The following is a 15,869-nucleotide window of genomic DNA, read 5'->3' on the forward strand; positions in this document are numbered from 1 at the left end:
GCACCCAAAATGGTATCTCTTTTCCTTCACCTCTACTTTGCCATAGAGTCGATGTTCTGTCCCAGTATCACATCTCTTTGCCTTTATATCTCCTATGTTGAAAGGGGAGGTGTTGAGAACCATTGTAGAATATCTGCCTGCACCTATGCTATCCTATAGGGACAGTGTTGTGACCCAGTGTCACTGCCTTCATTTCTACTATGATTTAGGGACGGTGCTACGGGTCAGTGGCACAGCTCTTTGCCTCCACCTCCTGTCAGAACTGCTCCTGAGACTGTTTGGCAACATGGCACTAGTTGTTTATAACAAAAAAAGAAAAATAAGACTGCCTACAGATGAGTTGGAATGCTACCCTTAGATATTACCAGGGGTTAGACAATTTACTAGGATACCTTCCATCACTTTTTGTGTTACATGTTAAGATTAAGTGTGTCTGGGTGAGCTACAGTTGTTCAGTTCCTCTGGTGAGCGCGACTGAACCCCGTATTTCCTTATCAGGGATCTCCATCCTTTTGTATAACGTGAGCTACTTCTGATTGATGAAAATAGTCCTGAGCTACTGGTGGTGACGATTGTTTGAGTAGCGCACCCCATCAGCAGTGGCCACAATGTGCAGGGTTACTAGCAGTGGCCACCCATGCATGAGCGATGAAATCCTATCCAGAACATTGGCTAATACAATTTTATGTTGCTAAATGTGTAGGTAGGTGTAGATTTACTTTTTAAAACTCCACAGCTATGCACCTTGAAGATATGTATATCTTCCGGATAAATAGAGTGGAGTTGAGAACTTGAATACAGCTATGCTTACCGTTAACATACTTACCTTCGTGGTCTTGTAAAAGTTTATACATTTCCTGGGTTTTATTTCCAAACTGATAGAGTAGTAGAATGTCAACCACCCAGATGCATAAGACGGGGCTTCTAACATCAATGTCACAAGAGGTTTTATCGTAATAAAATGCCTCCGTTACTAGTGAAATGACAGCTGCAGCATTAAGTGCGCAATGGCACAAACTTGGGGGGTCTCCAACTTTTTCTGCAAGAAGAGCTACTTATGTTCAATGAAAATCATCCTGAGCTGCTCATATTTTGTAGTGTTGTAACAGTGACTATACCAGACGCTATTACATCAGTGGCCACACTATGTAGAATTACCTGCAGTACTCTCCTCCATGCTCCCGGCAAGGGTTCTAGCAGTAATGTAAAAAAGCCTTTGTCAAACACCTCAATGTTAGTTTTTAAAAATACATGGTCTCCTCTCAAATATGGACTTTACATTTTTGGCTTAACTCACTTAAAGAAAATCTTGCCCTTCTATTGCAAAGTGGCCTTCTCCTGTAAGGCTGTAGTAGACCCGCTGAATTAAGTATTGTACTGTACTACACTTCAGGGCTCTACTTCCAGGTTACTACCAAGCTATCTGTTGGAGACACCTGCCTTAGATGCTGAGACCCCCATCAGATGATGCCTGCAGTGCAGGGATGCACAGATTTCCCAAATGCCAGGTGAGATGGGGCAAGTCCTAGTAGGAGAGCTTGAAGAGTTGCTATGCGTTTTTATTGTAGTTGACATACTCACCCTAATTGCACCTGCTTTTATTTTTGGCAGCAAGAGTGTGCCAAAGCGAGGTGTGGGCATAGTAAGACATAAGTGAGCTCTGACTCCTGGCTCTTCAGTGATCCCAGTAGCAGGCTAGTGATGTCTGATTGACATACAGACTGTGCCGTTCTGCAGTGTCTTCATTGGAGGACTAAAGAGGCCCTTGGTAGTAGTCTGCAGTTTTGAATAGAAGCCAGATCAATCTGTTTTCTACCGCCTAGTCAAACTCTCCTCCTCTGGTGCATTTTAATTTTCAAAGCATTGCTGAGCAGCCAAACTCCCCTGCTACAGATCATCTGTGGTCCCCGCCATAAACAGCTGATGGGGCTCGCATTTTGTCCCAAGTGTTTTAACAATTAAGGCAGGGTCCCCACAGAGGATACTGGGAGAAGCCTGCTGGATCCGTTATTGCGACACCATGGTTCTCTTCCAAAGTCTTTTTCGTAAGATTCTCCGCTATCAGTTGTGCGTCACAGTGATCATTACTCTCTACACCCATAGTATGTAGTTATACGTGTAGAATTTTTCCAGTGTAATTGTTACATTATGTACCACATAAAGTCCAATGGCCCAGTTGTGTACACCTAGATGATTCTTGTTCAGCCTTCCCAAAAACTTTCTCCAGAAAGCTGTTGTGCGGTGAAGTGTGACGCTTTTGGGCAGGTTGTAGGCTCTTTCTCAAACTCTCTGCGTAGCCTATATTTCCCCCCCCCCCCCCCCCCTCTCTTCTTACTTTACAGATGCATTCTCTGTTGAAAGCAGTACTTTGATGCCAGTGTGCCATTTGCGGTCGTGTCCTTGTGTTCTCACTCTGTGCACTCCGGTCTGGTTTCCAATTGCCATGCAGCGTTTGTGGCAATGTCATTGTGTTTAGTCGGTGCACACTGGTCTGGCTCCAAATGCCAAACGGCGTTTGTGGCCATTTTCTTGTATTCTCAACCATGCGCACTGGCCTCGTTCCCAACACCATGCAGCGTTTATGACCATGTCCTTGTGCTCACAGTCCGTGCACACTGGTCTGACTCCAAATGCCATACAGCGCTTGTAACCATGTCTTTGTGTTCAGTCAGCGCAGACTGGTCTGGTTCCCAGTGCCATGCGCTGTTTGTGGCAAAGTCCTTGTGTTCAGTCAGTGCAAACATGCCTAGTTACTAGTGCCATGCTGCATTTTTAGGTCTCGCCTGACCCAGTGCATGCGCTGGTCTGGCGAGACTTATTGAGAGGGCTCCAAAAAGTGCTACCTACCTGCCTAGAGCTACAGTGCATGTGCGCGGGCGCGCGCGCCACGCTTTACCTTGATTACTTTCACTTTAACGGCCGCTTTGATGTTTGAGCGTGATCGCGATCACTTTCGCGGCCGCACGGGCTCTTGGCATAGCCAATAGGTCTCGCTTTTGGGACCTTATAAGTATTTAGTTATGCACTTATGAGGTCCCAAAGGCGAGACCTATTGGCTATGCCAATGCTTGTTTAACATGGCATTGTGTTCACAATCCATGAACACTGGTCTTGTTCCCAGTAACAGTCTGCGTTTGTGGCCATGCCCTTAGGTTCTTACTCGGTGCACACTGGTCTGGTTTCCAATGCCATGCGGTGTTGTGGCCGTGTCCCTGTGTTTACAGTCGGGGCACACTTGTCTGGTTAACAGTACATTGCTGCATTTGAGTCAGTGTCCTTCTGTTCTCACTCATTGCACACCGGTCTGGTTCCCATTGCCATGCAACGTTTGTGACAATGTTCTTCTGTTCTGAGTCAGTGCACACTGATCTGGCTCTAAATACCATGCGGCTTTTGCGGCCTTGTATGTTTTGTCTCCGTGCCCATTGGTCTGGTTCCCAATACAAAGCAGTGTTTGTGGCAATGTCCTAGTATTTACAGTCAGTTGGCACTAGTCTGGTTCCCAATACAATTTGGCGTGTGCGCCCCTGTCCTTTATGTTCTCACTCATTTCACACTGATGTCGTTCGCAGTGCCATGTGGTGTTTGTAGCCATCTCATTGTGTTTATAGTTCATGCACACTGATCTGGTTCCCGATGCCATACAGGGTTTATAGCCGAACCGTTTTGTCATCACTCTGTGCACACTGTTCTGGTTCCCAATACAATTCTGCGTTTGCTGCAGTGTCCTTGTGTTTGCAGTCAGTGCACACTGGACTGGTTCCCAATGCCATGTAACGTTTCTGGACGTGTCCTTGTGTTCTCGCAATTTGCACACTGGTCTAGCTCCCAATGCCATGCTGTGTCTGTGTTTTTGTGTTTACAGTCAGTGCATACTGGTCTGTTTCCCGGTACCATGTGGCGTTTGTGGATGTGTCCTTGTGTTCAGTCAGTGTACACTGGCCTGGTTCCCAATGCCATGCGGCATTTTTAGGTTTTGCTTGCGCTGTGCTGAGAAATCTATTCTTTTTATTATGAACTTAAGAGACTTACATCCCGCCTCCTCTCTTTCCTGGCTTCTCATTGGTTTCTTTGCTTGCCAGTTACCTTTCCTCCATTTCTATTGGCTGAAACATATTTTCCTGCCTCTACCAATGCTTGTTCATCATCTGCTTCTGTTAACATCTGCTTTGTTGGAATTATATTTTCATAAAGTTTTGTCTTTTACTACTGCAGCATATTAATATACCAATTTATCACCCGGAGAGATTAAGATATTTGCATAAAATCACAGGATGTTGCGCAGCGCCGCCGAGACTCGAACCGAGATCCTCAGCTCTGGAGTCAGCAGCTCTGGTAGCTGCGCCACATCCTTTCCACTCCCGTGTTATCTGTCAGGGAGCGCTTTCCTTCTCCCAGACGCTGATTGATGAAAACAGCTCTTTATTACATAGGAGAAACCGATGCACTACCAATCTTGTTGACCGTGTTCTTGTATTCAGTCAGTGCACATTGGTCTGGTTCCCAATGCCATGCAGCGTTTTTGACCATGTCCTTGTATTCACAGTCAGTGCATGTTGGTCTGCTTCCCAGTACAATGTGGCATTTGTGACCATGTCCTTGTGTTCTCACTCAGTGCACACTGGTCGTTCCCAATACCATACTGTATTTTTGGCGGTGTCGTTGTGTTCTCACTCATTGCACAATGGTAAGGTTCCTAATGCCACGTGGTGTGTGTGGCCGTGTCCTTGAGTTTAGTCACTGCACACTGGTCTGGTTCCAAATACCATGCAGCATTTGCGGCCTTGAACTTATATTTTCTCCCAGTGCCCATTGGTCTGGTTCTCAATGTCCTTCAGTGTTTGTGGCAATGTCTTTGTATTTACAGTCCGTACACAGCAGTCCCAATACAAATTGGCGTTTGCCTCCCTGTCCTTATGTTCTCACTCAGTGCACACTGATCTGGTTCTCCGCGCAATGCTGTTTGTGGCCATGTCTTTGTGTTTACTGTCAGTGCACACTGGTCTGGTTCCCAATGCTATGCAGTGTTTGTGGGCGTGTCATTGCTTTTACAGTCATTGCACACTGGTCTTTTTCTCAATGTTACACAGTTTTGAATGACGAGTCCTCGTGTTTACAGTCGGTGCACACTGGTCTGCTTCCCAATGCCATGTGGTGTCTGTGACCTTATGTTCTCACTCATTGCACACTGGTCTTGTTCACAATGCCATGCAGCGTTTGTGACAATGTCCTTGTGTTTACAGTTAGTGCACACTGGTTTGGTTTCAATTGCCATGCGGCATTTGTGCCCGTATCCTTGCATTCTTACTCCGTGCATACCACTCTTGTTCCCAATGCAATGCGTCGTTTGTGGCACTGTCCTTGTGTTCTGTCTGTGCAGCGAGTCAAGTGAGACCCAGATTGATATAAAGAGGCACAAGTAGATAATGCTGATGCTCTATTTGTGATCGAGTAGTTACTTACCAGGGTAGTGCTGAGCATTTGTCGTACTCGCAGAAGCATGTCGTTTGTGGTGCAATTATACTGGATTCGTTGCAGTTAGTTTAGGCTGACATGACTCTAGGCACCAGCATCACAGCAATGACCAGGCCATGATCGCTTTATCGTCGCAGTCTGACTCTTCTCTACTCCGTTGATGAAGGCTGTTCACCCTTACAGCCGCCTACTTCGAACCTTCCCTCACTGCCTCTCCATCGCGGTGATCGTGTCCTCCTCCTCGGCGTTCCGAACGTGAGGCTGTGCACCAACCCTCCAGCCACTCCTGTGCATCCTCCGGAGACAGAAAGAACCATGCTTTACCTTCGGCTTCCACCCTCAATTTCGCGGGGAACAGCATGGAGTACTTGATCCCACGCTCGCAGAGTGTTTTTTTTACTTCAAGGAAGCTGCGATGCTGCTTTGTGACTGCCGCAGTATAATCCGGGAAGATGGTAATGGCGGCGTTGTCGTAGAGGGGGTGCAGTGCGTGCGGCCTGCAGTATTGCGTCCTTATCCCGGTAGTTAAAAATACGAGCCAAAATGGGGCGTGGAGGGGCCCCCGGTTTAGGTCTGCCTCCTGGGATTCTATGTGGTTCGTAATAAGATCTTATACGAACAGGTCCAGGGCTGGGCCACCTGTCCGTTCCGGCACACCTATAAGGCGGATGTTGTTTCGTCTTGAGCGCCCTTCCTGATCTTCCAGTTTAGCAGCTAGTTATCCGCTGTGAGCTGTTGCATTTGCTTCTTAAGTGTGGCCGTGTCATTCGTTAGGGTGGTTGCTGTGACCTCCACATCTGATACTCTGGTGGACATTTTGTTGAGGTCAACCCGAATTAAGGAGAGTTCCGTTGAGAGTCCCAATGCGTGAGTCCAGGGATGTGTGTCTTTATTCAATGTGGCCATAATGTCTTGCAGCGTTACTTCCTGAGTGTCTGCGGCTTTTGAACTTGGCACTGGTGCTGCATCTGGATCTGTGTTATCTGGCTGCGACTTCATGTAGGCGTATTTTTCCAGCTTCGCCTGATTCGGCCCTTTCGCGTTCCTGCCGCTCATTGTTACGGTGGGGGTAGGCACGCTCAAGTGTCAAGGTTGGGGGTGATAGTCACCGCTGCCTGCCAGAGGGCTATCGCGGCCCAAGCGGCCTGTCTGGTTTCTCACCCCCCGTCCCTCCTGTAGTGTGCTGCTCGAGGTACCCCTGGACTGGCACCGTCCGTGTGATCCACTGCGGCCGTACACCTCGTAGATGGTAGTCAGGTTTTCAAGCAAGGCCAATTCACCGTTTTCAGAGGCGGCCTCCCCCCAGGCAATAGGGCGTCACTCACTGCGATGCACTGCCCTCTGTAGACGCGCGAGGGTGATTTGGTCAGGCTGCAGGAGCACTTCTGAAATGTTGTTTCGCCGTTATTACGCTGGTATTGGGTGATGCGCGCCTTAAAAGTAGCGGTAGTGCAATAGGCTATGAAATTGTACTGTCACTGCAGCGCTCCTCTCTGGAGCTCTTGAGGAGTTGCAGTATGTCCATGGGGCGGCAGTCGGCTGGGCGCTGCCGTCACACCAATGCCCCCTACTGCACCGCTTCTGTCAGTGGGGTAAGTGCCTCATCAGGTTCACTGTGTGTGGATGGGGAGCTTCTCCCGTCTGCTGCTGGTCCGCCAAACCTCGCGCCTTCCGTCCGTCGCTGCAATTCTCCGCGGTCGGCCTTGCGTGTAATTTAGTCCCCGTCTCAGCTCGCCGGGGGTAGGCCCCTGTTCATTTCTGCTTCGTCCAAGCCTTCCAGACCGTCCAATGTCGCGGGCTGTTATTTATAGGAGAGGGAGCCGCCGGATAAAGGTTCGGATTGACTAGGAGGTTCCTCGGACTCCGGAGCCTCCCTAGGTTGTGGGCATTTCCTACTGCCGTTAGCCACGCCCCTTATGTTGCTTTCTTGTTGTAAGATGCGTGCTCTTAACCTGGCTTGCTAAACAGCAGTTTTTAGTATATGCATCTTTTGCTGTAGTACACAAGGAGTGGGCAAGCAAGGGAGGCAGATGAGGACTGGCTCCTGTTGACGTTCCTTGCTGATTTTAGTGTCAAGGCTAAGGGCACAGAAAGTACCTGCTTTCTCATCTTGGATGCTTCTTTTTTCTCTCGGATAAAGAGCAGCGTTCATAAATGCTGTTCCTCGGATTTGCATTTGTTGTGATGGAGGTTGCAGGCAGCATTCTTTGTGCACCATTTATTGTTTGTTGGGTGGGTTGTGTGGGGTTTTTAGGGCTGGTGCATTATTTGATTGTTTCTCTGTGTTTTGCTATTGTGCCACCTTGCATGATTTTTCAACGTACAGAGTAGAGTCTACTGCCCATGCTCACCTGTCCCCATGTCTTGTCCACACAGGCGCTCTTTGTGCTCTTCATCCTCGCCTACATCCACATCGCCTTCTCTCGGTCCCCCATCAACTGCCTGGAGCACGTGCGTGATAAGTGGCCAAGGGACGGGATCCTGCGAGTGGAAATCCAACGAAACTCCACCCGTGCCCCTATCTTCCTGCAGTTCTATGATGCGGATAGCTCTGTGGAAGGTGCGAAAGAGTCTACCACAGAAGAAGACAATGAAGAAGAGGAGCTCAGCATTGAGATGTTTGAAAACAGCTCGATCAAGGTAACGTTGCTTTCATACAGCGAAATTGGTTGAGTATTATGTCCATGGTTGTGAAAGGTGGACTTCACCTGCACTTGTCTTGTATGAGAGTAAAGAGGTTTACTCATAGAATAATTGTTTTTAATAGACTGCTCTAGCTACCCCCTTTTTAGGTCTCGCCTGACCCAGCGCTTGCACTGGTCTGGCGAGACTTTTAGTAAGGGCTTCAAAAAATGCTACCGCCGGCCACAGCTTGCAGTGCACATGCACTGCAAGCTGTGGCCGGCTGTAGCATTTTTGCCCCGCGAACACTTTAACTTTGGCCCCGCGGTTCACGTTGGTGGCACACAGCAGTCATTTCTCGAAGCGGGCGCTTGCTTTTTTTTTCTGTTTATTACTTCTATGTAGTAATGGCGGCACCCGTGCTTTAGCTTAAACATCTTAGGCTAAAGTCGGTGCTGAGATTGCTTCAAAGGTAAAGAAATAGACAATTCTTTACTTTTGAAGCAATCTCGGCACCCGACTTTAGCTTAAGATGTTTAAGCTAAAGCACGGGTGCCGCCATTACTACAGAGCAGTAATAAACAGAAAAAGAAGCATGCGCCCGCTTCGGCGATAACATTAGGACGTGTAGGCTGGTTTTGTTTTCACTTTCGCACTCGGCGAAAATATCCCGATATTTCTTGTGAATAGCGCTTTCTTTTCCAAAGAGAACCTGTTGTCATCTGCAGGGAAATTATAGCAAAGTTCATAAATAGGTCCAGCCCTGCCTCCACATGCCCTTTATAACAGTTTATTGGCACACGACCCGAGTAAGTCACCCTGCTACTTGCATGCCCAAACATGAGACCGCGCGGTACGTATAAGACGCATCTCTCTGGATGGACTCCCAGCTATCTCATGGTATTAATTTAAATTGTGTTTTTGCAATGCTGTGCAAAAAACAATCTTGATGATAGGCGATTAAAAACATGGACACTGGCCTTCCACTACAATCTGCTATAAAACCCATATTACTCCTGACCGGGGCACTGACTGTGGTGTTTGCTTATTTTGAGTGGGGGCCCGAGGTTGGGCTGTTATTGACAGTACAGCTGTGCTCACAAAGCATAACTGTTTGAAGAACTGAAAACTGGGGGAAGCCTGGAAGCAGGTGGGGGGATGGGCAGGGGTGGCCAACTCTAAGGAAGCCGCCACAAATCGGAGCCCTCCACTCTGGCAAGGCAATTGTCACAATCTTCACACAAATGGAGGCGAGTGGAGGGCTGACTTTGAGAGGAACTGTTTTAGGACTGCCCTCCTTCTTAAGTGACTTTTGGGGGCGGTTGATTGAACGTTAACCCTTTGCTATTGAAAGACTTAACTTAGAAACAAATCGGCTGAAAGACGTGTTAACTTGCCTGCTTGCGGAAACTGAGTTGCATTCAGCAGCTCTGGGCACCTCTGGCATTCGGCAATTTGCTACACGAGGAGACAACGACAAAAGCGGAAGGGCGATCGGGGGATCCGGACAGGTAGGGCCTGCTTTGATCAGAGGACTTAGTGAGGAATTATTCGGAAGTTGGCACCACTGGACATTGCTGGGCAGTGTGTGAAGTTGGCACTCTCGGACACTCTGTGAAGCTCACAATATAAGTTAATATGGGAGGCTTGCAGTACAGGGAGGCATGTAATGCTTGAGACTGTAGGAAAAGAGAAGGTGGCACTTATGAACAATGAGGAAACTCACTTGTGTGCAGTGGGAAAAGCTTGCAATGGTGTGCTTGTGAAGCTGGCACAAGAGCTTGCTAGACAGTGTGAGAAGCTTGCACATGTGAAGAATGTGCATAGCTGCTCGGGCCACGTGACAAACACCCATTGGTTGCACTGTGAGAAACTGACAGTTGTGGGCTACAAACGTGGCGACATTTAAAAGTCTCCACTTGCTGACAAATGTTTCAAGCTGGCACTTGGGCGTCCTGAAAAGTGAGCACTAGTGGGTTGCCTACGGAGCTTGGACTGCTAGACTATGTATGAAGCTCACACTAGTGAGTCGCCATCAGTGGTGGCTACCACAAACAATCATTTGCAATGCAATAGGTCTCGCATTTGCAAGAGTGTAAGCTATTGGCATTGTAAATGATCATGCCTTTTACTATGAGTTTTGAAAACCTGCAAATGGTGTAAACATGCGCTTTGTACTTATAGTCCTTGCTTACGAGAAGCAAGGCTGGCTGTAAAAGAGGTGCTGTTACTGCCATCCTTACTTCTCGTAAGCAGCGATTATAAGTGAAAAGTACATTTTTACGCACAACTTGCAGGTTCTCAAAACATAAATAAATAGCATTGTCTTTTACAATACCAATAGCTCGAACTCTCGCAAATGTGAGACCTATTGCACTGCAAATGCTGGTTTCTCGTATGGCATAACTGGTGTTTTATTTATGTCACCATGGTCTATTCCTAAGAACCACATCACCCCTTCTCAGTTAGCTCTGGCATCTTCTTCCATCTTGTATACATCTCTGTACCCATGGCCGTCTTTATGCTTGACCATGTTGCTTTGTGTACCTCTTACGTGTTCCATGCCCCGTCTTACTGATTTTCTGCCCCTCACTATCAGTCATGTGATGTATTGGACTCCCACTGCTCCTGCCTGTATTTTGCATTCTGCCACACATTGCCTTACAGTTGTGCTGTCTGACCCCCAGTGTTCTGTGCCCTGTTTGTTTACTGTGACACCTGTCTCATGTGATTTGCCTATCAGAACCCATACCCACCCCTTTTCTGTTTCATACATCGCTCATGGCTTTTTCTCCCTTGCGGTATCCAATTGTCTTAGGCCCAGTTGCTTAGACACCTTTATTAAATGCCTTTATCAGTCCTGCAGCTGCTGTTGCTCCCTGTCCCCCACCCTCCTCTCCTCTTCAGCGCTGTGGGGACCTGCTGCAGATTCTGTCATCTTTCATGCTGAAGTTGATAAGAGCAATGTATTTCATATTCCTGTTTAATGGTCAGTGTAGCTTTTGTCTCAATCATCTGATAAGCATTTATTTTTGACGCTTTATAAACATCTTGACAGTCTTTGGGGGGTGCTTGCACAATGTCACTCGTATTGCCCTTGGAGTCGGCCCGGGTTGCGTCTAGCTGGGGTATTCTACGCACTGGATTCCCAATGCAAGTATCACCCTTTGGTGCTAATGAGCTTGAAGGAGTGCTGAACTTAGCCATGAGGCTGCTGAATGTCCTTTCTCAGGACACTCTTACAATGCTCAATTGGAGTCCAAAACCTGGTTACACCAATGCCCGTAACGTGGCAAGGGCCAGCCAAAGACAATTCCCGTTATTCAGTAGATATAGACCATGGCGGTGGTGCCCAAACTATCAATGGAACGTAATATTCACATCCGTATTTGTGGCAAAAGTTGGCTGAATGAATCAGGCAATCCAGGGCACAGCGTGATTTTTACAACTGGAGACAATCTGATCGATGTCCTTACTCCATCGTGGTAGCAGCCAGCGACCAGGTTTGGGACTCAAATTGAGCATTGCAAGGTTGATGAGGGTCACTTCAGCCGTCCCCTTGTGATGAGGTATTAAAGTCCCTCTTTTGCCGATACGCCGGATTGAAACGTCTACGCTACCCCCTACCGCACCTGGACCAATTTCCCCTTCCCCATTACCCCTGTTTACAGCCTTAAGGAAACTCTCCTTACAAATTCAATTGAATAATTTGCATGTGGCCCGGTTGAATCTGTTTATTGATTATCAGTTTTGTACAATCTTGTAAATATATGCCCTTTACTTTTCTTCACAGTTTGAGCTCTCTTGACTCCTATATATACACTTGAGCACTCCTTCTTACACGTTCCCTAGAACATTTTTCTACCTTCTTGACCCGCTAATGATTGTTCCTTTAATGACTAAATAAGTATATTGTAATAATACTTAGTGGTTTTTTCTGCTCATTTATTTTCACAATTTACAGACGTTTGGGAGCTGATTAATGTAAGCCCAAATAAGTTGTTAATTCTATTTATCTAACTCTTCCTTGAATAATTGGTCTAGGACCATTGTTTATTTATTTATAAAGTTTTATATAGCGCGAACAAGATCCCAGAGGATATCAGAGCGCTTTACAGTCAAACTAGAACAGGAAACAACCACAGGAAAAAAAATACAAATGAACCATAAAGTGCACGAAAATTCACATTGAAGTTATTCTAAACTAAGTACAGTGTAAGGACAGCAGAACAAAGAATGTCCAAAAAAAAAAAGTATAGTAATAAATGTTGACACAATGGAGGAAGGAACAATGTCAACAGGCCAAGGTGAGTAGCCCAATTACTGAGGCAGTTTGTTCATCAGGAATCTTTTGACTTCCAGTTTGAACACCGTTGTTCTGGTGATTCTGCGTAATTCTGGAGGAAGAGAGTTCCATATACTTGGAGCCTCACCAGAGAAGGCTCTGTGAGAGGGTCTCTTTCTGTTAAAGATAGGTGGTTTCAAGAGTAAGGTAGCGCTTCTAGAGACTCTTGCACCATCAGATAGCTCAAGTTTTTGCGCCAGATACCTGGGCGTCTTGAAGTGGATAGCTTTGTGCGTCATCGTGGCAATTTTTAGCTGGGTTTGTGCTTCAATCTAGCGGCAGCATTCAGTGAAGCCCTTAGCGGAGCCAGGGTGTGTTTGGGCAGGCCACAGAGGGTAGCACTGCCGTAATCTATCCTCGGTAGGACCAGAGCTTGAACCACCTGCTTGAAATCCTTCACTGGAAGGAAAGGTTTGATGTTTCTGAGTGTCCTAATCAAGTGGTTTGCTCCTTTACATGTATTGCTGATATGATTTTTTATATTCAGGTTATTATCCATGGTGACTCCTAGAGATTTGGCTGAGTTTACGATGAGCGGAGTGCAGTTGAAAGCAGTGAGGTGGCTCATCCAGAGGTCAAGATTGGGGGTGTAATTCTGAGGAGAGACAAGCAAGAATTCTGTTTTTGAGGTGTTGAGCAGGAGATGGTTCTCAGTTAACCAGTTTTGAGTATAAGTTAGGATGGTGTTGAGTGATATGAGGTTTTCCGGGGATGAGATTTTCAAGTAGAGTTGCGTGTCATCGGCATACATGTGAAAATGGATATCCATGGAGTTAAGTGCGTTAGCTAATGGTTCCAAGCAAAGGTTGAAGAGGATAGGAGATAAAGCAGATCCTTGGGGGACCCCCATGAGAACGGGCGAAGGCTTGGAGAGAGAGTGATTTTGTGGTAATCTCTCTTTTCTTCTCCTAGTTCTTAACAGATTTGCCTTGCCTCTTTGCGATCTGTGATGGAGGAAGGACGAGAACCACTGTAGCACCTGATCACCAAAACCCATCCTGTTTTGCAGAATGGATAAGAGGTTGTCATGATTGACCGTATCAAAGGCAGAGGAAAGGTCGAGGAGGATCAGGAGGCAGGATTCATTTTGATAGAGAATCTTTAGAGTGTCATCCATTACATGAATGAGGGCCGATTCAGTGCTGTGCCCCGTCCGAAAGCCGGATTGATGTTGGTCCAAGAGCTGGTAGTTCTCAATGTGGGCACAGAGTTGGGCCTGAACGCATTTTTCAAGGAGTTTTGCAAGGGTGGGTATGTTGGAGATGGGTCGGTTGTTTCTTTATAATAACCGATACCCAGGTCCAGGGACCTTTTGGTTTTGGGAATACCCCATTGTTTATAATGGATCAGTAATTACAATCGGTTGTTTCAGCGACCGGTCTTATTGTGCTGACACCTAATTATTGAGTGAATTGCCCACCATAAAAACAGAACGGAATTCTAATTCCAGCACTCCCCCTTAACTAAACGGTCACATCAGCGGCTGTGTGATTCGTCTGCCTCTTTTACCTTATTTGCCCAAAATTGTGAATGCTCAATGTGTGATGAACAAAATTTCAGCTATGGGCACTTTCGAAGATCGACCTTGAAAGACCTATGCAGTGATAAACTCACAAAATAGACCCTGGAACAAGTGTCGCACTGGCATTGAGTGCATCACTCCTCCTGCACATAGTATTGAAAAATGTATACACAAAACAAACACTGTATAGAACAGTTTGACCACTCTGCTTCGGGTTCTTCAAATTAGACACATTAACCTGGTCATCCCACCTTGTTTGTTGGCTAATCTAACAATAAAACACTTACCTACTCTGCCCTTGGTTTAAGGGTGTAGTATTTCCTTGTTTTTTCAGGGAATGTGCCTAGTTTCTAGTTACAACCAGTATTTACTAGTAGTTTACCTGCATTTTCTATGTGATGGCTTCTGTCATTTATGGGTGGGCAGGGTATGAATCTATATGAATGTATATGCCAGGGGCGAGTCAAGTGCTTCACCTGCTTAAAGAGTCTGACAGATGGTGATCCCTAGGTGAGGGGCACCTACTCGCTGGGAAGTTTGTCGTTCTTTGGAACCAACAGAGATTCAGATATTCAAAGTGTTATTTCCGTTCCTGCTGTACTTGATATCAGATACATCACTGGCCGTTCCAGATGAGGCCTTATCCTTTCTTTTCTCCCTTCCCACAGTTTGAGTTGGACATAGAACCGAAGGTGATCCTGAAGCCGTCGCTATTGGGGAGCATCAAGACTGTGACCCAGGTGGGCCAGAACGAAACCCAGGAGCTCTCCTTTAGTGAGGCCGCCACTAAAGGTACGCAGCCTCTGAGCGAGAGCATCTCCGAGTTTGAGATGCTCGCCCGAGCAGGTAAAGGCACCTTGTATTGCTGTCTCTGCACTCAGTGCCCTGCAGTGAGAGGACTCTTGTGGGACAGTGCCACTCCGGTGCATGTGATCTACATTTAGCTTTTTTTTTTAAATGATTTATTTTTATGTATTTTTCATTACTGAATACACTTGTTTTTTCTCAATGCTCATGATACTTATTAGTTATGTCTTTCAAAAGAGTTCTACGTGAAAAGGCGAGCTATGAATTAGTCTTATCGTCCAAGTGGACGAGTATGTCTAAATACTTTACTAACCTGCCCACTATAATTGATGGGGGATTCCATTCACTCCTTTAACCCTTTGCCTGCAAGCAGGGGCTGTAGTTGTCCAACAATGTCCCCATCTCATCTAATGAACCTTTTCAGATTTTTATAAGATACAATACACAGGTGATTAATAAATAGAACTTTATGTTCCAGGCTTGTGTGCTGTAGATACACATGCTTTTCGTAATCCTGCCATCTAGTGTTGGGTCCAGATATTTGCAAGTTGGTTTAATTCCAAGAAGTCTTCTCCAGTCGCAAGGTAAGGTGACTCCTCCTTTTGGAGATACTGCGCATTGGCATCGACTCCATTGTTTGATTGTTTTCTTTCCGCCATCAGGTTCGGACTTGCGTTGTAGTGCTCCGATTCGAAACCGTTGATCGGGATCCCTTCAGTACGCAATTCACTCTACCCTCGCCGGTATTGTCGATCACGTTTTCCACCTTCTGCGTGTTGAAAATTCTGAAAACTTTTCATTATTCAGTCGGGGAACTCTAACCGCGACCTTCGGGCCTAGCGCGTATTTCTCTATCTACTTTCACTCGAAAATCCATCATTGAGTGTTATGCTGATAGAACGGACGCAGTTTCAGTTCTGTCCTTGATGCCATTCCAAATTCCCATGCACTGACCTTCATAAGGTCTGTAACCACCGTCTCCTCCCAGAGCATAAAGAAGAGGACTGCAACGCTTGTCGGTCGTTCCAATCCAAAAACAGGGCCGTCGAGCTTGACGAAGAGAGATACAGAGACAAAGTATTGAGGACACCACTGATC

At 46.5% G+C, this 15,869-nt stretch overlaps 1 protein-coding gene across 2 annotated transcripts in view; it reads left to right on the forward strand.

The window, feature by feature from the left end:
* The window catches only part of TMEM259 (transmembrane protein 259), a 157,469-nt gene that overhangs the window by 24,232 nt on the left and 117,368 nt on the right, over positions 1-15,869 (forward strand). The window contains exons 2-3 of one of the 2 annotated variants that reach the window (XM_085638493.1): positions 7,852-8,115; positions 14,633-14,810. In XM_085638493.1, the coding sequence (XP_085494619.1) occupies positions 7,852-8,115; positions 14,633-14,810 (442 nt within the window). The remainder of the gene's footprint in view (positions 1-7,851; positions 8,116-14,632; positions 14,811-15,869) is intronic. The other variant, XM_085638492.1, reaches the window with a different exon arrangement.

Source organism: Triturus cristatus, chromosome 12 (assembly GCF_964204655.1).
Source record: "Triturus cristatus chromosome 12, aTriCri1.1, whole genome shotgun sequence".
NCBI lineage: Eukaryota > Metazoa > Chordata > Amphibia > Caudata > Salamandridae > Triturus > Triturus cristatus.